Source organism: Anabrus simplex, chromosome 1 (genome assembly GCF_040414725.1).
Source record: "Anabrus simplex isolate iqAnaSimp1 chromosome 1, ASM4041472v1, whole genome shotgun sequence".
Lineage (NCBI taxonomy): Eukaryota > Metazoa > Arthropoda > Insecta > Orthoptera > Tettigoniidae > Anabrus > Anabrus simplex.
In genome coordinates, this window is record NC_090265.1 from 859239393 (window position 1) to 859264356 (window position 24964).

The 24964-nt window shown below is 40.4% G+C and overlaps 1 protein-coding gene across 1 annotated transcript; it reads left to right on the forward strand.

The window, feature by feature from the left end:
• The first annotated feature begins 22088 nt into the window (after positions 1-22088).
• On the forward strand, positions 22089-24591 carry LOC136874223 (SOX domain-containing protein dichaete). Its single transcript, XM_067147866.2, has one exon. The coding sequence runs from the start codon at positions 22118-22120 to the stop codon at positions 22970-22972; it is 855 nt and encodes a 284-aa protein (XP_067003967.1). The 5' UTR covers positions 22089-22117; the 3' UTR covers positions 22973-24591.
• The last annotated feature ends 373 nt before the right edge of the window (positions 24592-24964 follow it).

A 24964-nucleotide genomic window follows, 5' to 3' on the forward strand; every position in this document is an offset into this window, starting at 1 on the left:
CATGTCGGCTCATCTCCCTTTCTTCCGAAGTTATTTCACGGGAAGAGCAGAAACCTTTTTCACGGAAATAACGTATAGCATACTCTACTGTCGCGGCCACGAAATTAGGCGGGTCAGAGAAATTACGCTGTTGCCAAGGTTATGTAGCAACTGGCGATGAAATGTCTAACTGAACACATCATTTCGGAGCGCGAGGCGAGTTGTTCTCTCTCAAGCTTCTGATGTTACTTCATACAATGTTTCGAGACAAATTATACTACAAGCTTCAGAAAAGACTGCTGATTCCAGTGGTATACCTATTTTCCATATAAACCACTTTAAATAATTATGAAAAATAAAATCTTGAACGACTAAGTTTAAATCCGTAGAATCCTGTATTGAAAATTTCAGTAAGCGGCCAAGTTTTTATTTCTTCAGCCAATAAAATTTTGTCTGCGGGAAAAATGTAAAAAATCGCCTGACCTATATTTTTTATCTGAAACATATTTCCGTGAGTCTTGTAATTTTCCTGGAAAATGGCCCGGAAAGCGATCATGTAAATGCCGCTAGCCGAGGCAGTTCGGGGCGCGTGCACAAGCACAGGCTGCAGGACTCCGTAAATACTTTCGGATTACATATTAATCCGTATCAGTTTTATTACATTATAACTTTAAATATTTCAATACTGTATATTGTACCGAGTAATATAGAAAAAGAACAACTTTAAAGAATAGGTTTACATTAATTTACAATCAAGTAAGAATCGGTTTCTGGCTTCAAGGCAGTCTTAGTCACTGTCATCGTCATCACTCATCTCACTATCTGTCGAGTCGTCTTTTACACTGATGATGAATGGCTCCATTCTTTCGTCCCTTACTATTTCCTTGGCCCAATCGTCTATTTGAACATGTTCCACGCGATTGAAGCACTTTTCCCAATCTGCAGCAGTCACACGGTCGATGGCTTCTGACGTGAGTTTTTCTACGTCCTGTATTTTGAATGTCTTGTTCCTCTCTGCCACTTCTCTCTTGACTTGAGAGCAAATCAATTTACATTCACTATCCATCTTTAACTGCACTTAGGATGCGAACTCAACAACTGCTTGACAGGGAATGACTCGGGTAAGGTGGCCTGGAGCGTATGGGCTTCAGTTTGACAGCACTGCACGATCAGCGTTGCCAATCCGTGCCCGGGGGTAAGCGACTCTCGACCATCTGTCGTTTCGCCGTTCCCATATCTGACGACAGTGCAGTTTTCCTCACCCGACTAATTTGGTAGCCGCGACACATTAGCCAGATTCATGACTGCTCTTTCAAAGGAACATGTGTCAACTGGCTAGCGTAGAAAGCCCAAGCTGAAGCTGGTCACCACGGATGTCCACGTCGAGCTATACTCTAACACGTGCAGTTCAATTAGACATTCCCGTATCGATTTCAGGACATTAAAGATCGAAATGACAGCTGAATGTTTGGACATTACTTTCTTATGGACCCCCTCATACTCTCTGCCAAATTTCATTGCCGATTTAGATATGATAGGATGGACAGTTCCCTTGTGAGTAATTATATTTAGCGCATCGGGCTGAGTAGCTCAGACGGTTGAGGCGCTGGCCTTCTGAATCCAACTTGGCAGGGTCGATCCTGGCTCAGTCCGGTGGTATTTGAAGGTGCTCAAATACTCGTTAGCCTGATGTCGGCAGATTTACTGGCACGTAAAAGAACTCCTGCGGGACAAAATTCCAGCACCTCGACGTCTCCGAAAACCGTCAAAAGTAGTTACCAGATTATTACTATCATTAGATGTTCTTGACTTTCATTGAGAGAGCAATGTTGTGAGCCTGTCATTCTGAGAATGTGGCCATACAACTTTAATCGCCTTTTCCGGATGGTGTCGGTGATCTTTCCAAAATGTTGATAAATCTCCCGAGACTTTTCATCCAGATTCTCTCTGAGCAGACTGGACCAAAGATTTTGGTCAATATTTTCCTCTCCTGTTTCTCTATGTCTTTAATAAGTGATCTGCCTCCAATGATCAAGGTTTCCGAGGCGTATAGTGCTTCAGGTTTGATAACTGAGTTGTAATGTCTTAATTTCCTTTGCTGTTTGCTACAACGGCGTGTCCCATTCGAAACGGGCCTCAGATTTTGCCACGTCATTGCGCAAATATTTCACCGAATGTGATCAAATTTGAATAGAAGACGACAATTCATTACATGAGAATGGTAAATTGGCAACACTGCACTTCGTAAACACTGAGCAGTTATGTCAACAGACAGGTTCGGCGAGTCGTCGTGTTTGGCTCTCGTGTTCCAGTTCAACGGAAGCGGAGTAAGCGACGTGACGTGCCTGCTTGCTAGTGCTTGTGACAATGAATCGCTATTCTGCTGTAGGGCGCTTGTTCCTTGCGAAACAATATTGGATTCATGATTCATGTCAGCGAATGATCTTGGAACGATTCGGTGGCCGACAGAGACTGCCTAAACACTGCATACAACAACTACTGAGGAAGCTGGAGACCAGTGGAACAGTGTTGGATCGGCATGGTGGGGAAAGCCCGCAATTATCTGTATGAAATGTGGATGATATAAGAAACCGATTGTTAGCCTCTCCATCAAAGTATATTCGAAGTTTATCACAGGAATATGGAATCACTTTTACCTGAAAGAGTCATTTCAAAACGATTGTGGCCCCCAAAGTTACCGGCTTTGACCCCCTCTGACTTTTTCCTCTGGGGTTAAACTTAAAGGAAAGTTCTACAGGAACAAACCACGCACCCTCGATGAGTTATGGCAGAACACCCATTGTAAATTTCAGGCAGTGACACCCGAGGTTTGCAGCCACATTCACGAACTTGCAATGTCGTGATGAACTGTATTTAGAAATTTAGGGAGGTCATTTCCAGCACCTCTTGTGATGTACCTTCATTTCTCACACATACAGGCATATTATGTTCACATTTAGTTTAATTTCCTCATGATTTGCATTTTTAAAATTTGAAAACATTTCTTAACGGATAATGTAGGGGTTCCCATAGTACGAAAAACGTAAAATTAACAATTTCCTCAATTGTGACGAAAGTTGAAGGGATAAAGGACCCGGAAAGGTTTGAAATTGCGAGTCTTGGATAGCTCTATCAAAGTGAAAAAACAAATTTCGAAAATCACTTCCGGCCTAAACGCAGTTCAGGAAAAATACACTTAAAAAACTTGTTTCTTTGTTCGTTTCCTTTTTGATTCAAGTCCTATCCAAATTCTTTACATAATTCTTTCGTGGTTACTTGGTTCAATACCCTACGGTTTTTTATTTTTTTTTTTGAAAAAAAATCCACGCCGAATGTAGTTATAAAGGATTAAGTGAAACTCTGCATTGACTCACATTTACGTTCGTAATGCTGCTTAAGTGAAACAATTCACTGACTCACATTAGTGCTCGTAGTGGTAGAAAAAAAAGCAAACCGATAATCTAATCGACCAGATATCGATGGTTAAGAAAAGGATTGTTATTTTTAGGAATAAATAAAGAATATATTGCACGTGCTCGCATAAGCGTATTAAAATGGTGCAATATTCTCAGCTCCAGGTCGCACGTTTGTGCAAGTTCAGTTTTATTTTTCTAACTGCTAAACTAAGTCACGTCTGTGCTTCGAACCGGACTACAACGATTGTGCGGGTTCCGCGCTACATCGTTCAACTGTTTTCTTTTTTTTTTTTTTTTTCGTTTGTCTACCTGTCTCCAGGAAGCAGCAGCGACTGGTAAACAATGATGTTAAAAACTGACCATGTGCTCTCAGGATAAGTGCTTTATTATTTTTTTTAAATACGACGTTGTTGGGCTATGTTTGGGAATGTGTCACTTGTAGACATTACAGTTATTGATTTTATGACCATTAGTTAGTTGTAAATACAATAATATTAATTTATACTTGCATCAAAGTTCAAGTAGCACAATTGTGGCAGTCAGGCTTTGCTTCAGGTCGGTGGGAATTCTAACCTCAAATTGAAATATTACTTTGTAAGCAGTACTTTTGAATGAATTCATATTTATAGAATAATTGTACAACATTTATGCCCAATTCCATATTATTTATACTTACAGGTGTATCTGAGAAACAGATTTTACATTGTTTGGACAACTCTGATATTAGTGATTTGTCACCGAGCTCGATAGCTGCAGTCGCTTAAATGCGGCCAGTATCCAGTATTCGGGAGATAGTAGGTTCGAACCCCACTGTCGGCAGCCCTGAAAATGGTTTTCCGTGGTTTTCCATTTTTACACCAGGCAAATGCTGGGGCTGTACCTTAATTAAGGCCACGGCCGCTTCCTTACCACTCCTACCACTCCTACCTTAACCCACCTCACGATTAAGGAGTCAGACCTTTTGTTGTCCTCGAATCCGTTCAGTTCTGGTCATCAGTGCTTTTCGGTCATTCTTTCATTATCAGAGAGCGGTAGTTTAGATCAGTGGTATTCAAATACGCGACCTAGTCTCAAGGGGTACTCTCATTTATCGTAGCTTTTAACTGTTTTCAACCGGGCGAGTTAGCCCTGCGGTTAGGGGTGCGTGGCTGTGAGCTTGCATCCGGGAGATAGTGGGTTCGAACCCCACTGTCGGCAGCCCTGAAGATGGTTTTACGTGGTTTCCCATTTTCACGCCAGGCAAATGCTGGGGCTGTACCTTAACTAGGGCCACGGCCACTTCCTTCCCACTACTAAACCTTTCCTATCCCATCGTCGGCATAAGACCTATCTGTGTCGGTGCGAAGTAAAGCCACTAGCAAAAAAAAAAAAAAATGTTTTCAGTGAGCACTTCAGAAAAGAGCCCACTTTCGATAGAAACTTGTGTTTGTCTACCAGTGCACAGAGTCCTCTTTCCGAACTATTCTTAGGCCTTTGTGTAAGTTTGTACTTCCCATTGATTTGGTATGTAAAAATGTTTACTTGTGCTGCATTGCTCTTGTTTTCATTTTTGGTTTCGAAATCCACTCATTCACTTCAATTGTCTTTAATGTTATTCGCTTTACGTCCCACTACTTGTTTTACGGTTTTTCGAAGACGCCGAGTTGCCGGAATTTAGTCCCGCAAGAGTTCTTTAACGTGCCCGTAAATCTACCGGCACGAGGCTGACGTATATGAGCACCTTCAAATACCACCGGGCTGACCCATGATCGAACCTACCAAGTTGGCGTCAGAAGGCCAGCGCCTCAACCGTCTGAGCCACTCAGCCGGGCTAAATTGTCTCAGTAGCAGTGTATATAGTACAATAGTAATTGTTGCATTAATAATGCCCGGCCACAACTCTTTCATACTTCACTGCTTGCAGGGACTCTGAGCAAGCTGGATGATGATGATGATGATGATGATGATGATGATGATGATGATGGTTAATATTATTTGGTATCCAGCAACAATAATTTGTTATTTCTTGTATAATCGCAATATACTCGTACTTCAAGGGTACGAAGCTAAAACAATTGGATTTTGGGGTACGCCAACCAAAATGTTTGAATACCACTTTTTTAGATCGTTTAACCCCTTAACGTAGGCAGCAAAAATGCATTTAAAAGAAATCAAATAGGGAAATAAATCACAACTGTTTATCTACTGAGTCTTCTGCACGGAGGTTAGTTGGATCCTCAAACAGCACAAGGAATGAGGAAGAGGCAGTTCCCACTGCTTTCCACACCGGACCATAACGTGCAGCACCACTAACCCTAAGACTAGAACCTTTCGTAATAGACACTGTGTAATCAATCAATCAATCAATCAATCAATCAATCAATCAATCAATCAATCAATCAATCAATCGGCCACGTCAGATATGCATTTAAGGAAGTCGCCCATGTGGCAGATTCCCTAGTCTTTTCTTAAATAATCTATATATATAAAATAAGAGTTTTGTCTGTACATTGCTCAGAATTTGAAAAGAATGGTATTTCTGTATCGGTCATGTCCATAGTAACACGGAAATGCAATTTTTACTTTTCCGTAATTGCTGTCTGTCTGTCTGTCTGTCTGTCTGTCTGTCTGTCTGTCTGTCTGTCTGTCTGTCTGTCTGTCTGTCTGTCTGTCTGTCTGTCTGTCTGTCTGTACACGCATCACTAGAAAACGGCTGAAGAGAATTTAATGAAAATCGGTGTGTGATGTCGGGGGATGAGCCGCTACAATCTAGGCTATAAATCATTTTACTCACGCTGAGTGAAATGGTAGTTTAGGGGAAGGCCTAACATTTAGTTCTCAAATATTTTTATTATTAGTGGCCCGATCGATAAATACTACATAACGAAAATTATATAGAATTAAATTTCCGATCATTTATGTCATACATTGTTACCATACCGGCTTTGATAACACAGATATTCATGAATTTGTATTTTTGTTGCCAAGTCCATATCAACGCCGAGCCACGAGATAGTGAGTTAACAGTACTGCATGAAAGTCGGTATGTATAGTCGGGGAATAAGAAACCACAGTCTAAGTTATAAGCAATTTTATTCGCCCTGGATGAAATTGTAGTTTAGGGGAAGGCGCCTAAAATTTAATATTTAAAAACCAATGTCTTGGTGCTATCGAAAAGTACTACATAACAAAAGTTATAGAGAATACAATTTCTGACCATTTATATTTTATTCAGTTTTACCATACCTACTATGATAAGAGTGGTATTTCAGAGATAGACGAAAGGCCTACAATATTGATAGCGCATAACATTGATCAACAATAACATTACATTGACCATTGTTTGTTGTGATGTTCTTTGTCTCTTATGCTGCCGCTCAACTCCGATGGATGAGATTACTGCTATGTATCGAGTATATCAGCCTGACTGAATACTGGCGGGAAGTAGCTGGGGAGTTTGAGAACTTCTTTTCTTTTTTTTTTGCTATTTGTTTTACGTCGCACCGACACAGATAGGTCTTATGGCGATGATGGGATAGGAAAGGCCTAAGAATAGGAAGGAAGCGGCCGTGGCCTTAATTAAGGTACAGCCCCAGCATTTACTTGGTGTGAAAATGGGAAACCACGGAAAAACAGCTTCAGGGCTGTCGACAGTGGGGTTCGAACCCACAATCTCCCGAATACTGGATACTGGCCGCACCTAAGCGACTGCAGCTATCGAGCTCGGTAGAGACTGGCCTTCGGTTCAGAGGGTCCCGGGTCGATTCCCGGCCGGGTCGGGGATTTTAACCTTAATTGGTTAATTCCAATGACCCGGGGGCTGGGTGTTTGTGCTGTCCGCAACTCACACACCACACATAACACTATCCTCCACCACAATAACACGCAGTTACCTACACATGGCAGATGCCGCCCAACTTCATCGGAGGGTCTGCCTTACAAGGGCTGCACTCGGCTAGAAATAGCCACACGAAATTATTATTACACCAGGCAAAAGCTGGAGCTGTACCTTAATTATGGGCACGGCCTCTTCCTTCCCACTCCTAGCCCATTCCTATTTCATCGTCGCAGTGAGATTTATCAGTGTCGGTGCGACATGCGGCAAACCACTTCGAGGATGGCTGAGGGGGAAATCGAACCCCTCTCTACTCAGTTTATCTCCCGAGGCTAAGTGGACCCCGTTCCAGTCCTCGTACCAATCTTCAAATTTCGTGGCAGAGCCGGGAACCAAACACGGGCCTCCAGGGGTGGCAGCTAATCACCCTGACCACTTCTTCACAAAAGCGAAAATCCTTACTACAAACCCTAAATATACTCATAACCATATGATAATTTTCCGAGTGAGTTGGCCGCACGTTAATGGTCGCGTAGCTGTGAGCTTGCATTTGGGAGATGGTATTTTCGAATTTCACTGTCGGGAGCCCTGAAGATGGTTTTCCATTGTTTCCCATTTTCACACCAGGCAAATGCTGGGGACTGTACCTTAATTAAGGAAAAGTCCGCCATATTCCCACACCTAGTCCTCTCCCACCCTTGCGTCGACCAAAATCTTCGATGTGCGTTGGCGTATAAGATGCGACTAAGGTATCTCCGTACCAGTGTTCTCTATCTCAAATGAATACATGCTATATATTTCTTTGAGTCTGTCTCCGGGTATAGGGCAAAGCAATATGTAGCTTCCACTGAAGAATCAGTCTCATTTAAGACTGTGACAGTATGGAATCAGAGATAAGGATTTCTGCGGATAATGTTTCTCTGAAAGTTCCAGGATTGTGACTGCAAAAAAAGACCCGACAGTGTTGTGAGATGGACAGCGGATAAACGGGGCGAGAAGTCAGGTGAGTTTCATCAATAGTACCTAAAATTCCTCTCAGTGTTAATTACCGTATTGATGGGCTGAACGTACCTCAATCATTGTAAGTTTCTGGGTGTTAATACAGCCTACAAGGAAATATCTTCATTGGGGCAATCATATAAACAGGACTGCAAATAGTGGTTTAATGTCTCACTTCTCCTCCAGGCAAATGCCGGGATGGTACCTAACGTAAGGCCACGGCCGCTTCCTTCCCTACCGGACGAGTTGGCCGTGCGGTTAGGGGCGCGCGGCTGTGAGCTTGCATCCGGGAGATAGCGGGTTCGAATCCCACTGTCGGCAGCCCTGAAAATGGTTTTCCGTGGTTTCCCATTTTCACACCAGGCAAATGCTGGGGCTGTACCTTAATTAAGGCCACGGCCGCTTCCTTCAACTCCCATCGTCGCGTTAAGACCTATCTGTGTCGGTGCGACGTAAAGCCACTAGAAAAAAAAGGTAGCTTCCTTCCCTTTCATGTCTATCCATTTCGATCTTCCCATACTCCCATGAGGTCCCTGTTGAGCATAGCAGGTAAGGCCACCTATGCGATGTATTGGCCCTCCTCTCCAGTTGTATCCCCCGACCCAACGTCTCACGCTCTAGGACATTGCCCTTGAGATGGCAGAGGTGGGATCCCTCGGGGAGTCCGAGGGAAAACCAGCCCTGAACGGTAAAACGGATTAAGAAAGTCATAAAGTCTCGAATCACCAACGTCGACTGTCAAAAGACTTATCGGGAGCATTTCAAAGTTGAAGTGACCGAGCGTCGATTTAACGCAACTGCAGCCCTAGACGAATACATCTACTGCTCCAGGTGTGAATAATGAACCCACCGCTAACCCCGGGTTCTATTCCTGGCCAGGTCAAGGATTTTTACCTGCATCTGAGGGCTGGTTTGAGGTCGACTCACCTGACGTGATTACAATTGCAGAGCTATCTGACGGTGACTTAAGTTTCCCCGGTCTAGAAAGCCAAGAATAACGGCCGAAAGAATTTGTGGTGCCGACCACACGACACCTAGTAATTTGCAGACCTTCTGGCTGAGCAGAGGTCGCTTGGTAGGCCATGGCCCTTCAGAGCTGTTGCGCCAAGGGTTTAAAAAATATTTTGGATTTCCTTTCCTTAAAAATAGTTTGTGGTTAAATGAAGTTTTAAGATAACGTGTCCACCGAGCGTTAAGCTGTCAGAATATAAAGGGCAAAATAATGTTAGAAGTAGGCTTGGCCAGTTTGCTGCTGGTGGGCCTCGCGCACACTCCCTTCAATCCTCCTAAATATTCCCTATTGAGTGGTTCCAATCCCTGGGCAGTTAGTCACTCTGTCAAAGCATTAGTGTGCAGAGGACAAGCGATGGAAATATTTCTCTATTTCCTAAAAACTCTCTATTTTGTCAGTGTGAATATGTGAAAAGGGAAAAAGTGATTCTCTTATTTTCACTTCAAATATAATCTAAACAACTTGATGTTCTCCTGTATTAATTTTTATATTTTTTAGATGTGAAACTTATAGAGATGATTGCGGAATAATTATAAACTTGCTTTAATTTTTTGTATAGGCCTATATTTAATTTTTGTATATTCACACACATTTTTATGTAACGCCTCATGGAGTGTATAAATGCAAATTATTATTAATAATAAAAAAGAGGGGGAGAAAAAAGAATTCAGTTGAATACATTTCCTTGTTTCACTGGAAAGAGAATTCAGTTGATATTTAAGTTAATATTCCCAATTTCTTTTTCACAGAATAGCGAAGCAAAGCAAAGTCACCTTCGTACAGGCCATGAAGTCCCTTGGAGGAGTGGAAGGTAAAGGCTTCCACCATTGTTAACCTCGGCACGTGATGGGGTAGAGTGGTTAGCTCGGCACCCGGCTGCCTTTGCCCCCAGGAATTAACCTGGTACTCATTTTTTTATGTAGGCTGAGTGAACCTCAGGGCCATATGCAGATCCGGAAGTGGAAATCTTGTTTCTTAAATGTTACGACTTCCTGACGGGGATTCGAACCCCGTCCTTCTGGGCGAACCGGAGCACGCCTGTACCGCCTCGGCTAGGCAGCCCTTTTTTCACAGAATGAGGAATAAAAATATATTTTAAGAAATGTTGGTGCAATATAATCTCTGTCGTATTTTTCAAGTTTGTATGTTATGTTATTTTTAGGACGCAAGTGCATACATATTTCCATAGTCCTTAGGTAACAGAAACCCGACTCCCATTTATTGGTATTTCAAATGTTTACCACTAAACCTTCCTGGAACGAAGAATGGGGTGAGAATGTCTCCCCTACAGCAGAGTAGAGGGTCATTTCTCCGCCGGATATTCATCACTTCCCCCTCCATAGAGTGTTGCCATGCAGTCTGTGACTGCGGTAAACCCAGTAGTGTTGAGTGGAACGTGCAGTACCTCGTATTGACAGCTACCCACCCTTCGTCCGCCCTTAACTTATCAGAGACGACACGGTGACACAGAAGACGATCGTCAGTTGAAGGCAGGTTCAAGACTTCAGTTATGATTTCCACGGGCATGATTTGTCCAATACCTATACAATTCGCTAGGAATGCAGAGTGTAGGAAATACGCCGCTCAGTAATCAATAGGATAATCAGAAATCGGTGGTGGTGATAAAGGAGACAGTTAAAATAAGGATTAAAAGGAAGGTGAATGTAGTTTTGCAAATATAAGTTATCAGGTGGGAACATCTACGATCGTTCTCCGTGGTCTCAGTTCAATTATTATTATTATTATTATTATTATTATTATTATTATTATTATTATTACTATTATTAATAACGTTTCTTTCTTTCTTTCTTTCTTTCTTTCTTTCTTTCTTCAACCGTTTACCCTCCAGGGTTCGTTTCTCCCTCGCACTCAGCGAGGGATTCCACCTCTACCGCCTCAAGGACAGTGTCCTGGAGCGTGAGACTTTCGGTCGGGGATACAGCTGGGGAGGAGGACCAGTACCTCGCCCAGGCAGCCTCACCTGCTATGCTGGAGAGGGGTCTTGTGAGGGAATAGTAAGATTGAAAGGAATAGACGAGGAAGAGGAAAGGAAGCGGCCGTGGCCTTAAGTTAGGTACCATCCCGGCATTTGCCTGGAGGAGAAGTAGGAAACCACGGAAAACCACTTCCAGGAAGGCAAAGGTGGGAATCGACTCCCCCCCCCCCCTCCCTACTCAGTTGACCTTCCGACGCTCAGTGTACCCCGTTCCAGCCCTCGCACCACTTTTCAAATTTTGTGGCAGAGTCGGGAATCGAACCCGGGACTCCGGGGGTGGCAGCTAATCATGCTAACCACTACACCACAAAGGCGGCATTATTAACATTATTGTTATTGTTTGTTTTTTGTTTTTCGAATTGAGCCTCTATGGACTGCGTGTTAACAACCAGTCTCATTTTCAGTGCCTGTGTCTTGTTCGTCTGCCGGCTTTGACATCCTGTCAGAATCTCTTGAGCCCATCCATCACCGCTTTCTTCCGTTCCTCTGGTGAAGGGATTCCTCGTCTTCAGGGTTCTGTCTCCACCATAAAACCCTGATAGCTTTTCACCATTGTTCTGAAACTAACCCTGTCATTGATTTTATTCTCCGTAATGCCCACCTCTCTGAAATCTTTCTCACACTCTTGGAATCACCTCGACTTACTGTAGATGGCTTTGCTTTTAGAAAATTCCAGATTTTCATTTTGAGTCGGTCATTATTCATGCGGAAGATGGGCTCATAAAACAGGAATGTTCTCTTTCTAATTGTTGTTGTTATCGGTTCAATCTCACTGTATACTTCTTTATTGGAAGTCTATATTATATTATCCGACTCCTTGGCTGAATGGTCAGCGATGATGCCTTCGGTTCAGAGTGTTCCGGGTTTGATTGCTACCCGGGTTGGGGATTTTAATCGCGTCTGATTAATTTTTCTGGCTCGGGAATCGGGTGTTTGTGTCCATCCCAACAATCTCCTCGTCATATTCAGACGAGACACCACACAAGCAACCACCACAGAAACACGCGATAGTGATTATATCCTTCCACATAGAGTTGGCGCCAAGAAGGGTATCCAGCCGTAAAACAGAGACAAATCCACACGTGATACACAGTCCCACCCGCGACTCCATAATTGCGGGAAAGCGGTAGAAGAACTTGGTAGATTTCTATTAATATTGGTCTGGGATATTTTTTGGAAGACTTAATTAACTGTTACGGTCTTCCTATAAACCTCAAGTTCATTCAGAGATTTCAAAATTATATTGACCCTAAAACATATCCATGTACAGATGGATTCTAAATATGAATTTTGGTTGAAATAGTAGGCCTATATATCCAATAGTTTTTCAGTTATAGGAACTCAGACAGATTCAAAAACTAAAAAAAGAAATGTGTAGATGGTCATTCTTACACATGAAATAGTTAATCACCGAAAATCAAACACACAGCCGTTTCGATTTTATTTATATACATTATTATTATTATTATTATTATTATTATTATTATTATTATTATTATTATTATTATTATTATTATTATTATTATTATTATTATTATTATTATTATTCAGTTATAATACATCATACATACATCTTCATTATAGATTGATAGGACTATGTCATTTAGCGCTCAGTCTGCAAACCTCTGTGAATCTACTGATCGCTCCCAAAATCCTCTGTTTATAACCAGCCCCTATCTATGGTTTCGTTTAGTTCCGTATCTCGTATCACTAAATCATTAGAAAATGAGTCTAACTGTCATCGTTTTGGTCTCTCTCTACTTCTCTTACCCTCCAAGACCGAGTTCATTATGCTCCTAGATAATCCTCCTCCATTCGCATCACATGACTTCACGACCGAAATCAGTTTATACGTTCAGCTTCATCAATCGTGTTCATTCCTAACTTAACCTTTACTTCTTCATGCCTAGTACACTCCTGCCATTGTTCCCACAGGTTTGTACCAGCGATCATTCTCGATACTTTTCTGACTGTTACTTCTAGCTTATGAATAAAATATCCTGATTCCACCCAACTTCAGCAAGTTGATCAGAAAACACTCCGGTGTATAGACAATTTCGTCCAGGAACTGACTTCTTTCTTACTGAAAGTCCGCAACTGCAAGCTCACTGCATTGGTTTTGCTGCATCTTGATTCACTCCCACTCAGGACTTATATAGGCTACTTATTTTTTTTTTCTTTTTTTTTTTGCTTTACATCACACCGACACAGATAGGTCTTATGGTGACGACGGGACAGGAAAGGGCTAGGAGTGGGAAAGAAGCTTTTTTTTTTTTTTTTTGCTATTTGCTTTACGTCTCACCGACACAGATAGGTCTTATGGCGACGATGGGATAGGAGAGGCCTAGGAAGTGGAAGGAAGCGGCCGTGGCCTTAATTCAGTAACAGCCCCAGCATTTGCCTGGTGTGAAAATGGAAACCACGGAAAACCATCTTCAGGGCTGCCGACAGTGGGGTTCGAACCCACTATCTCCCGGATGCAAGCTCACAGCTGCGCGTCCCTACCCGCATGGCTAACTCGCCCGGTAATATACGCTACTACGACCCTGGGAAGAATACACATCCTGAATACTTGAAATAATCTACCTGTTCCAGTTTTGCATTCCCTTCTCTTAAGTTTCTTCATACTCACTGCACCTATTTTCAAGTTAAAATTTATTGTATTGCAGGCTTTCAACACAATCTGCCGTTATGACCTAGTCATCGGCATAGGTCAAACTTTTTACTACATTTCCACCTAACTGAATCCCTCCCTGCCACTTTATACCTTTCAGCAGATGATCCATGTAAACTACGAACAACAAAGGTGAACGATTACTGTACATCCTTGTTTAACCCCTGTAAGTACCTTGGCCCAGGTACACATTCTATCATCAATTCTCATTGCAGCCCAATTGTAAACATGAATGTATTTGACTGATTTTAATAATCTACCCTTAATCCCGTCTTTTCCCTCGGTACTCTGTCCATGCTAATCTCTATGAAACCATTTCATCCCCACCTTTTTATTATATTGCACCATCTCAGGTCTGCATGGATCTATTTCCGCTGCTTTATGACAATGGAGTTTAATTAGCCTTTCATCCCTTCCACTTTCTTGAGGGTAATTTCACTAACATCCTTATTCAACTTCCCATGAGGTCGGTTGTTAACGACGTCAATATAAATATTTCCTTTTAGGTTGAAAATGTTTTCCAAACATTCCTTCCACAAATCCAGTAATAATAATAATAATAATAATAATAATAATAATAATAATAATAATAATAATAATAATAATAATAATAATAAAATAAGTAAAAGTAAACTCGTGTCCTCATCCCGAAGTGGTGCAGCTCTTTTCAGGCACACCCCTCATTGAAGGTAAGCTGCATGTACCATTTTAAATATATACCAGCCCTCCTGCCATTCTTAAATTTCTGGCAGTACCGTAAATCGAACGCGGACCCTCAAGGATAGCATCTAATAGTGCTAACCATTACACTACGGAGGCGGAAATAATAATAATAATAATAATAATAATAATAATAATAATAATAATAATAATAATAATAATAATAATAATAATAATAATAATAATAGTCTAATAATAATAATAATAAATACAGATCGTCAGCAGGATCAAAGAAGAAACTAGGTGTGCCGAAGAGAGATTACACAGGATAGCGTCTAAGGCAGGCCTCTAGATAGTCTTATCATACGAGAAATCCCAGAACATGAAAAACTGCAATAGACCTAAAACCCAATTAGAAATGGAATAGACCCTACGGATCGATCTCGCTGGTGCCCTCCTTTAAATACCTCGGAGAAATTATTCAACCATCAGGACATGGAAAGAGCATAGAAGGCATAGCCTACAGACTAAGGTGAAATTATTACAACGAAAGAGAGATAACCGCGTAAACACTACAAGATAACTGTCTTGCAGAAACTCTACACGCAACGGAAACCATAACCTTAGGAGGTCATTCTAAAATCATAGAAAAACTGAAATGCAAGAATTCTAGGAAAATATACAGCCTGACGGGAGGAGGACTACAGACCTCTAGAATTTAACCAAATATAATAATTTCATTAACCGAAGCAGGCTTTATGGTACGAGCCATGTAGCAGTTAGATTATATCCTATTCCGGAGACTGTGGGATCGAACCTCACTGTCAGTAGCCATGAAGGTGATTTCCCATGGTTTCCCATGGTTTCCCCATCTTCATACCAGGCAAACGCTGGGGTGTAGGGCTTTGGTTATTGGCCTAATGGTCAAAGTTCCCCGCTATTGCGTCTTTTAAGGTGAATGTTCTTCTCTGCTGCAGCAAGGAATGACAAGAAGAAGTTTTGAATCCTTCTTACAGCACCTTCGTTTCGGGCAGCTGCTCTTGTACCGTTCTGCTCCCTGGCGGTGACTCAGGTAGTTCTAAGTTGAATTACGATAACCGCAACACGTGCTGCTCCCTGGTGGCCAAATTGTTAACATACTTCAATTGTGTACCATTATTGTCTGATGAAGCCTGGAGTATTTCCTTCAAAGTGTTTTATATTTAGCTGTACTAAATGTATTATTTATTAAATCAATTAAACTTCAAATTTCTTCCCCTCACGTCCATATGCTAATATTATTACCTCTTGCAAATAATTTCTTCAAATAATTCACATTAACTTTGTTACCTGAATCTATTTCCAGCATTCTTGCAACAAGGTTGATTCATACGGAAACGACGACAAATATATAGTCATGAACAGCAGTGGTGTAGCATAAAGGCCTACATCATTTTGAATGGGAATCCAATTTTTCGGGACTGTCACTAAAATTCTCCATTCCAGTCAAATGTATTTACTTTATTGATCTGTAAAATGATATATAGACTACGCCTAAATTAAGTCCGACTCCTTGACTCAATTGTCGGCGTAGTGGCCTTCGGTTCAGAGGACTCCGGGTTCGATTTCAGGTCGGGTCGGTGATTTTAACCGCGTCTGGTTAATTCCTTGCTCTGGAGCAGGGTGTTTGTGTTCGTCCTAACACACTTCTTCATTTACGTAAAACACAGAACATTACTATCCATCACAGTAAGACGCAATTGTGAAGACATCCGTCCACATAGGGTTGGCCGGGCTGAGCGGCTCAGACGGTTGAGGCGCTGGCCTTCGGACTCCAACTTGGCAGGTTCGATCCTGACCCAGTCCGGTGGTATTTGAGGATGCTCAAAGACGTCAGCCTTTTGTCGGTAGATTTACTCCTGCGGAACTAAATTTCGGCGTCTCCGAAAATCGTAAATGTAGTTAGTGGGACGTAAAGCCAATAACATTGAACATAGGGTTGGCAAATGTATCCAGCCGTAAAACTGGGAAAAGGCTAGGAACAATAATAAGAAGAAAAGGAAGAAGAAGAAGAAGAAGAAGAAGAAGAAGAAGAAGAAGAAGAAAGTGAATTATACGTTATCAAGTTAAGTTGCTTACACTGCCGTACGTAGGCCTAAGCCTATACCCGTTTATTAGCAGGACCGGAAACCAAAGTTAGCTGACATGAAAGAACACAGCGAAATTCGTAGCCTACGTCATCTCGAGTTAAACTTACTTCATATAACTTAGATTATATTATGCTCGAATTGGCTGCGCGGAACTTGTATTCCCGAGATAGACAGTAAAAACCCCATCCTCAGAGATTATTTTCCGTGGTTCCCCATTTTACATCATGCAAATGTTGGGGTAGTACCATAACGGGACAGTCTGGAAATAAACAGATCGTTTTACCTAAAGCATGAATTTTCAAGAAAATTTGTGGGAATGTCCAGAATAAAAGACATTATTAGACTAACGGCTTTACAAAAATATTTTTGAATTTATTTGAAAACTTTAGTTCCATTCTTTTCGTGAAGTTTAATTTAATATTAATGGAAAATGTATAATTATTTAGATAATACTTTTTCAAAACACACTGTAGGGCCTATATTAACTTTTGTGAACATACTTTATATTCTGAGATTGGCGCTGTACTGTATTTAAATTTGTTTACTTTTTATGTAGCCTACTAAAATCTGCGATTTTAATATTCCTCCTGCCTGAAAAAATCCTACAATCCAAAATTCCATACAAACGTTTCTTAATATAACTGCTACCTTCGCAGTACTAGCCCTTTCCTAATGTTACATGAAGAAAACTTTCAATATAAGTTATTAGTGTGATGTTGGACTAAACCACCCGCAAAAGAATTTAATTCTGCTTAATGCCCAGATCTATTCCAATTTAACTACCGGTACCTACTCTTAAGAACAAACATATTTCTATCGAGCCAGACTAAATATTATTATTATTATTATTATTATTATTATTATTATTATTATTATTATTATTATTATTATTATTATTATTGGGCCCCCAGGATCCGTCTTTCTTAGGGACCAGATGAAGGGGGCTGGACCAACAAGGGCTTCTGAAAGGCCTACAGATGCTTAAGTCAATTTTTTTTTAATTCAACCTTAATCTGAGAGAGCTTGTCGGGTGGGAATTGCCTTGCTTTTGCCGTAACTGGTAATAATAATAATAATAATAATAATAATAATAATAATAATAATAATAATAATAATAATAATAATAATTTAACGTTAGCTTTAGCAATCTATTCTTAGAGCTAGCTAGTCCCGATGTTAAGTTTCTGCTTCTTTTCCGCAGATTCTAAACTCATTTAATTTTAATTTTAATTTTTGTCTTTGGACAAAACTAGGTCAACTTTTGGTAGGGAATCTGCCACCTGGGAACAGTGGTGATTGATCTGATCACAGAACTGTAGAGATTCATACAGGTTTCAAATTTTTTGGATGCTTTAACATTCCTGATCATGATTTTTAAACACTGAAAGATTTTCACTGCAGAATTATTTAATATCAGTTATTACAGCATTCAAGTTGACACATCGTAAAACTACAAATGATCGTAAATTAATGTTATCCAATCTAATCTAATGAAATTTAATCTAACATATTACAGATTTGAGTTTATAATAAATAGTCCCAAAATAGTACTTTAAATATATAAACTCTTCACAGCGTTGTGGCATAATAAATTTCTGTCAACGGCAGTCGTGAATTCTTCTAAAGGATATTTTCATGATCACGCTAAAATCAGGAGCATTATTTTTCCGAATTCCAGAGTCTTGTAAAATGCAAAACCTATCTTCCATAGGCTATGTGTAGGCCTAGTCTATAGTAAAAGTAAACTCATTGTCAAAGATTATTCCTAAATCTTTCTTCTTATTCGAGGATCTTGGAAAAAATTGTTCCGGGAGTTAGAAGAAAATAAACTCAATTTTTGGAGAGCTGTTGGTATGAGAGATAGTGAAACTGATCTTGTTGATAATGATAAGCAATGCCGCTGAAGAACTTGCAACTGGCGCAGTTCATTTATTTGCACTTCACCCTTCGTGTAGGTAGGCCTACATTATAACCTTTAGTAGCATTTTTTCTATTAATTTACGCTCGTTAGGAATAATTTAACGCGCGTCCTCACTCTACGCATACTGCCATTTTATGCTATGTTATCTTATGTGTTAGTGTATTTTAACGAGTCAAAAGGTTATGGACTTTGAAATAATCAAGAGTAGGCCTACCGTAATAGAGAATAAGACATGCTGGTCTGTATGTTGGATATTTAGCCGGAAGGGTGGTTTTATCCTAAACAACTCCGCCATCAGCTGTCATAGATGGCATAGGCATCAATGAAGATGTGTACTTGGAAAATGAGGAGTGAAATTGTTTCCCGTTGCTTTCCTCACCGACCCACCCGTTGCTATTGCATATGAGTCTGTCAAGCCCACTGAAATGCACACACCAGCCGACTATGTGAATGACATTTTCAGTTCATTCATAACAGGGACTGGCGGCATAAGAAATGACATTAGGCCTATTACCATCGCTCAGACCTCAGTCACTTTCGTGTCATCAAAGCCAACCAAGGATGAGACTCAGACAGATCAATGAAAGTGGCAAATTTGATTTAACCATACCAGAAGACAATGTGTAGGCCTACTGTAAACACTACGTCTCTCTACAAGGGGGAAAAATAGTTTAATGTGGCAAAAGAAAAAGTGCATCTTCCGACTTTGTTTTGTGCGCGATTCTTAATGCTAGTTTAAAACTGATCGTGACAAACAGAAACTTTTGAACTCCAAGAGAACAGCAAATCGGAACCATGAAATAATTTTATCGAAAAACAAAAAGCCGTGAAGCACTTAGGCCGATAATAATAATAATAATAATAATAATAATAATAATAATAATAATAATAATAATAATAATAATAATAATGTTCATACGAACCACTAACTCTGCTTTCTTTTACGGTTATCGGAGGTGCCGGGATTTAGCCCGTATGAGTTCCTTCCGTGGCTATAAATCTACCGACACGAGGCTGACGAATTTGAGCACCTTCAAATATCACTGTACTGTGTCAAGATCGAACCTGCTATCATGAGCTCAGAAAGCCACGGTCTGAGTTATTTAGCCCGGCGCACTGTAAGGAAAGGCGGCAGATAAATTAGCCTGTACGCAAAACCTTTTAAGTTTTTAGTTGATTAGGGCTGAGATCAAGGAAAATATTTTCTTGGTTATTCTGCTGATTCGTCCATCAAAATATAGGCAACACATAAAGCAATTAAATGTTTTGTTGAGTTTGTTGCGTATGCAGCTCAGAGACATGAAATTATTTTCAGTTTACGGGTTTTATTAGAACAGAAAGTATTAGCGAAGCATAATGTAGGCTATATTTGCTGTTTGTAGCCTCTCATTCCACCCAGAATAACACCATGTCAATTAAATGCATTACTTATGTAAAATATATATTTTCTTCGACAACCTGCGAAGAAACATGCTCATGAGAATGTAGATTGTAAAATACAGGTTAAAAGATTAACAGTTCTGAAACGAAATTAGAGCATCTATAACAATTGAACACAATTTCCACTACATGTTAATTCACATGCATGTCACAAAGGCACTTACTTAATTCGATTTCGTGTGCTTATTTCTAGCCAAGTGCAGCCCTTGCAAGGCAGACCCTCCGATGAGGGTGGGTGGCATCGGTCATGTGTAGGTGAACTGAAATGGCCTATGGCTTATAGTGCTGTGAGTGTCCGAGGACAAGTTCGGCTCACCAGATGCAGGTCTTTTGATTTGATACCGGTAGGCGACCTGCGCGTCATGATGAGGATGAAATGATGATAAAGACGACACATACACCAAGCCCCCGTGCCGGCGAAATTAACCAATGATGGTTAAAATTCCAGACCCTGCCGGGAATTGAACCCGGGACTCCTGTGACCAAAGGCCAGCACGCTAACCATTTAGTCATGGAGCCGAACCATGTGTAGGTAACTACGTGTTATTGTGGCTGAGGATAGTGTTATGTGTGGTGTGTGAGCTCCAGGGATGTTGGGAACAGTACAAACACCCAGCCCCCGAGCCATTGGAATTAATCAATGAAGGTTAAAATCCCCGACCCGGCCGGGAATCGAGCCCGGTACCCTCTGAACCAAAGGCCAGTACGCTGACCATTCAGCCAACGAGTTGGATAAGGCTCTTACTAAGGATCGCCGTAAAATATTTCCCTCTATTCCTTTCGCCATCTAATACGCTTTACAATTATGCTTTTAAAGATGTGGTTAGGAGGATTGACCCGGAGAACTATTTTCTTACGTCGATAACACGAGTTAAATATTAATAACTTGTAAAACAGATCCAACTTCCCTCATGAAAATTGCATGATGTGTTTTAGATGACGGAATATTGGATTATGCTCCCAAGCATCTCTATGAATAATAAAGATAGTCTATAATCATACATTCCTGTGTTAATGTTTTAAATATTCATGTGGTTACAGTAGGCCCTACGCCCTACATAAGGAGCACCGGACACAGAGAATAGCTCTAGCCGAGTACCGTACACTTTCAAATTTATCTAAGTGTTGCAATATTTTAAACGTGTGACGAAATAAAAAACATTTGTGCGCTCAAATTTAAAAAAAAATTAAAAATGAAAGTGCGACTAATGATTAAAAGTGTAACACTGACCACGCATTTTTTTTTTCAAACAATTTGGCTGAGCAACAATCTTTTAAGTAAGACTTACTACTTTAAAGACAGCTAGAGCTCGAAATTAAATCATAACAGTCGTGCATAGCTACAGTAGACTACATTAAATTTATTGCTTTTCTCTCCTTATCAAGAAAATCACACGGTCTTCTTTCAATGAGTATTTCAGAAATACATAACCCTAAGTAGTTACTGCTCGAGTAAGACGTTTTGTTTCATCACAAAAAGAGAGGAAGTTTGTGTGTGGCTATTGTGGTCTAATAATCCCTGTGGCAGGAGAATTAAGCTTTCTTGTGTCTGTTCATAGAGCTTGTGCTATCAATTTCTCTTTTTACGGCTTCTTTCGTCTCTCCACTCCCCCTTCAATTGGCGTGTGTGAGTGTTTGGAATAGCACAATAATCATGTTCCCTTGCTAATAAATCAACTGGTCTTCTACGTAAGCTACTTACATTTTGTAAAATCACAATGATAATTTCCTCTCACTCACATACACACAGGGAAGTTAAATTGTTTGAAAACTCTTGTATACACGACCATTGTGCGTAAGACGTATTCTCTAAAAAAATTATAAAAATAACTGACGGTAGAGGGGGATTACTTTAAAGGAACAGAAAAGAACAGGTGAGATACCTGGAGCAGGCCAATAGGCTGGCTGGGCGTGGTTGTGTTCTGCTATTGGCTGGAGGTAGCTCCGCCTGCAAGCCCCACCCCCAAGGCGGGGCTAGCCACCTTGGTGCCGGGTTGTTCTACTCTGCCGTGCGAGCCTCTACACTTCACTCAGTGTGCTTCGTGAATTCACAGCGTGCGTTTCTTTGCCATCTGCTATGTCTACGTCTGCCTATGGTTTCACCGTGCCTAGCATGGATAGTGTCCATTATTCTAACGACAGTACAGGAATGCAGTCTCAAGTTTCTGAACCGCATATTAAAAGGCCAATGAACGCATTCATGGTGTGGTCGCGTATTCAAAGGCGCAAGATAGCACTCGATAATCCTAAAATGCACAATTCAGAAATTTCAAAGAGACTTGGCGCGGAGTGGAAATTGTTATCTGAATCTGAGAAGAGACCGTTTATCGATGAGGCAAAGCGTCTTCGTGCAATGCATATGAAGGAGCATCCAGATTACAAGTACCGTCCACGTAGGAAGCCCAAGTCTCCACTTCAAGCCCATCAGGGAGGCGGTAAATGTGCTACCGGAATGTCTGGAGGCGGATTCCCAAGTTTTCCGTTACCGCCGTATTTCGCCGCTCCTGGAGGAGCAACACATCATCACCACCATCCTCTGGATCATCTAAGCGCGGCTTATCCTCCACTGCCTCATTATTTCGGATCAGCGTTCGATGCTGTCCACTTGTCCAAGTTAGTGAGCCAGGCCAGTGCATCAAGTCCGCCTCTAGGTACGTCGGGCAGTGACAGTATTAAGACCACTTCATCAGCAGCATCTTCCGCCGCGGCAGTTGTCAGCTCTTTCTACTCGTCGCTGTACCCATCAGCGGCGCCGACAGCCAACAAGTCGTCCTTCCAGCCGCCTCCACCACCACTGAGCGCACTTTTCCAGCCACCACCTCCACACTTCTTGTACAGCCCCAGTTCGAGTCCAGGAGACAACACTGGCAGTTCCAACGCACCTGCCTTGGACCTGGACCAGCTACGGAGACCAGTGTCCGTCATCTTCTAGTGCTTCGGTGTTGTTCCTCCTTGTCGCGATGCTACCAAAGATGAGAGACAAACATAGGCTCTATTTTCTGTGCTGGTGATATTATGTAAGTAGAAAAAGCATAGCCTACGTGATATTTAAAAGTTGTTTGTTTATACCCTTCAATATTGATAAAAAGAAGTTTTTATTAAATTTTTCAGTTTTATGAGATTTGAAAGAATAATTTTGTGATTTATATTTGTAAGTTTGTTCGCATGCTGTTTTAGTGTGTTCGTACAGCGTTAAGTACAGTGGATGTACTCAGCCTGAAATAGTCGCGGAAAAAATCACATACAACGCATATCTATTTAATGTAAGTTATTACCGGAACTTCCAATCAGTCTCGCGTATGTTCGTATCTTAAGAATAGACGGTAGACCTATCTAGAGTGCTAGGTCGAATTTCCGATAACTTTGCTAACTTTCTGCAGGATTTTTTTTATCTTCGGTATAATTGCATGTCTCCATTCAATTTTTGAGAACTGATTTTTACTTGTGATTTCCTATGGCATATTTAATAAATATGTATCTATAAACTGACTATATTCTTTCGGCAGATATGACATGCAAAAGTCATTATTTATATAATTTCTAAAATTAATTTTTCCCTGGCACCCTGGATACATTTTCTGATAGTTTTCACATAGTTGTTTCATAATGGTCTACTTAACGTAATAATTTATTGATCTCTAATGTTTTTTGAGTTTAGATTGAGTTAGTCTCTATTTTCTGTTCAAAATAACTCTTCCATTATCGGTGTGTGTTGTATGAAGTATGCGATGATGTAATTCAATTCCGTTTTTAAAAATTCAGTACGATGTAATGGAGTGGTTTCATCATTCTGTCACGAAAAGTGGTGTTTCTATAATCTCAAATCATCTGCTGTATCATTTACTGAAATCAGTGGTTTAGTTCGCACTAACTGACCACATACTGTTCTAAATGTTTTGAAATCTTGTCTGAATGACACAGCAGAAGAATTTTTAAAAAAATATCACATTCGTAACTTCGCTCAAATATTTTGCATTTCTAGATTTTTGCGATGCAATGTTCTAATATGGAAAACAGTTTTTCAAAGACTAGAAAATCCTGAATCTGTTACAAAAGTATGTCAAAATACGAGTAGGTTAATATGTTGTTAATAGACTAACAATGTTAGCATTATTTATAATATTATTGTAAATATTAGCGGAATCTCGCCATCATCATTCATTCCCCGTAGTCATGTCTTTCACATTTCGAAACGTAATACAATTATCGAAAAACAAACGCATCTCAGAAACATAGTATTTCTCAGTACCGTCGCAATAGAGTCGAAATTAATTTTAGCACTGAAAGAGCTGGAAATAGTTCTTAACTTTTCAATAATTTAATTCCTTGTTCTATTCACGAATTAATTTTTGAGTTGCGTCTGCTTTTCTTAAATTGTAACACCATATTGCGTGAGAGTTGAAATGACGATTTTCTTTTTGTTAGAACTCTTGTTGTGGTAGGCCTTTGTGACATTGAGATCTTTGTAAATATCCTTATTGAATGTTACCAGAGTTGACAAAGCCAAAAGAACTGTTTGACGTGCCATTTCATTGTGTTAGATGTGTACAATACGACACCTTGTGCTATACTGTATAGTTTGTTAATAAAATATCATATGTTTATACTTATCTACTGTTCAGCTTGCTTATTCATAGATCAGTATGTAGTTGACCTAAATCAATCAAATCACTGATTTTACTTTGAAAGCAAAGTCGATTATACTGAATGCTCGTTTATCGCACAAATTGACGATAAGTTTCTGTGATGTGCATGTGGAATAACATGAACTGGAAATTATGTTCAGTTTTCAGAGGTTAACGCTCATATTTCGTTCAGAATAGTTATCTGTTGATCTTTTAACCTATATTTTAAAATCTACATTCTATTGAACATGAATTATCGCAGGTTGTTGAGGAAAGTGAAGAGAAATATTTATTTTACA

Coding starts and splice junctions, on each gene's coding strand:
- LOC136874223 (XM_067147866.2), top strand. CDS start 22,118: ATGTCTACGTCTGCCTATGGTTTCACCGTGCCTAGCATGGATAGTGTC.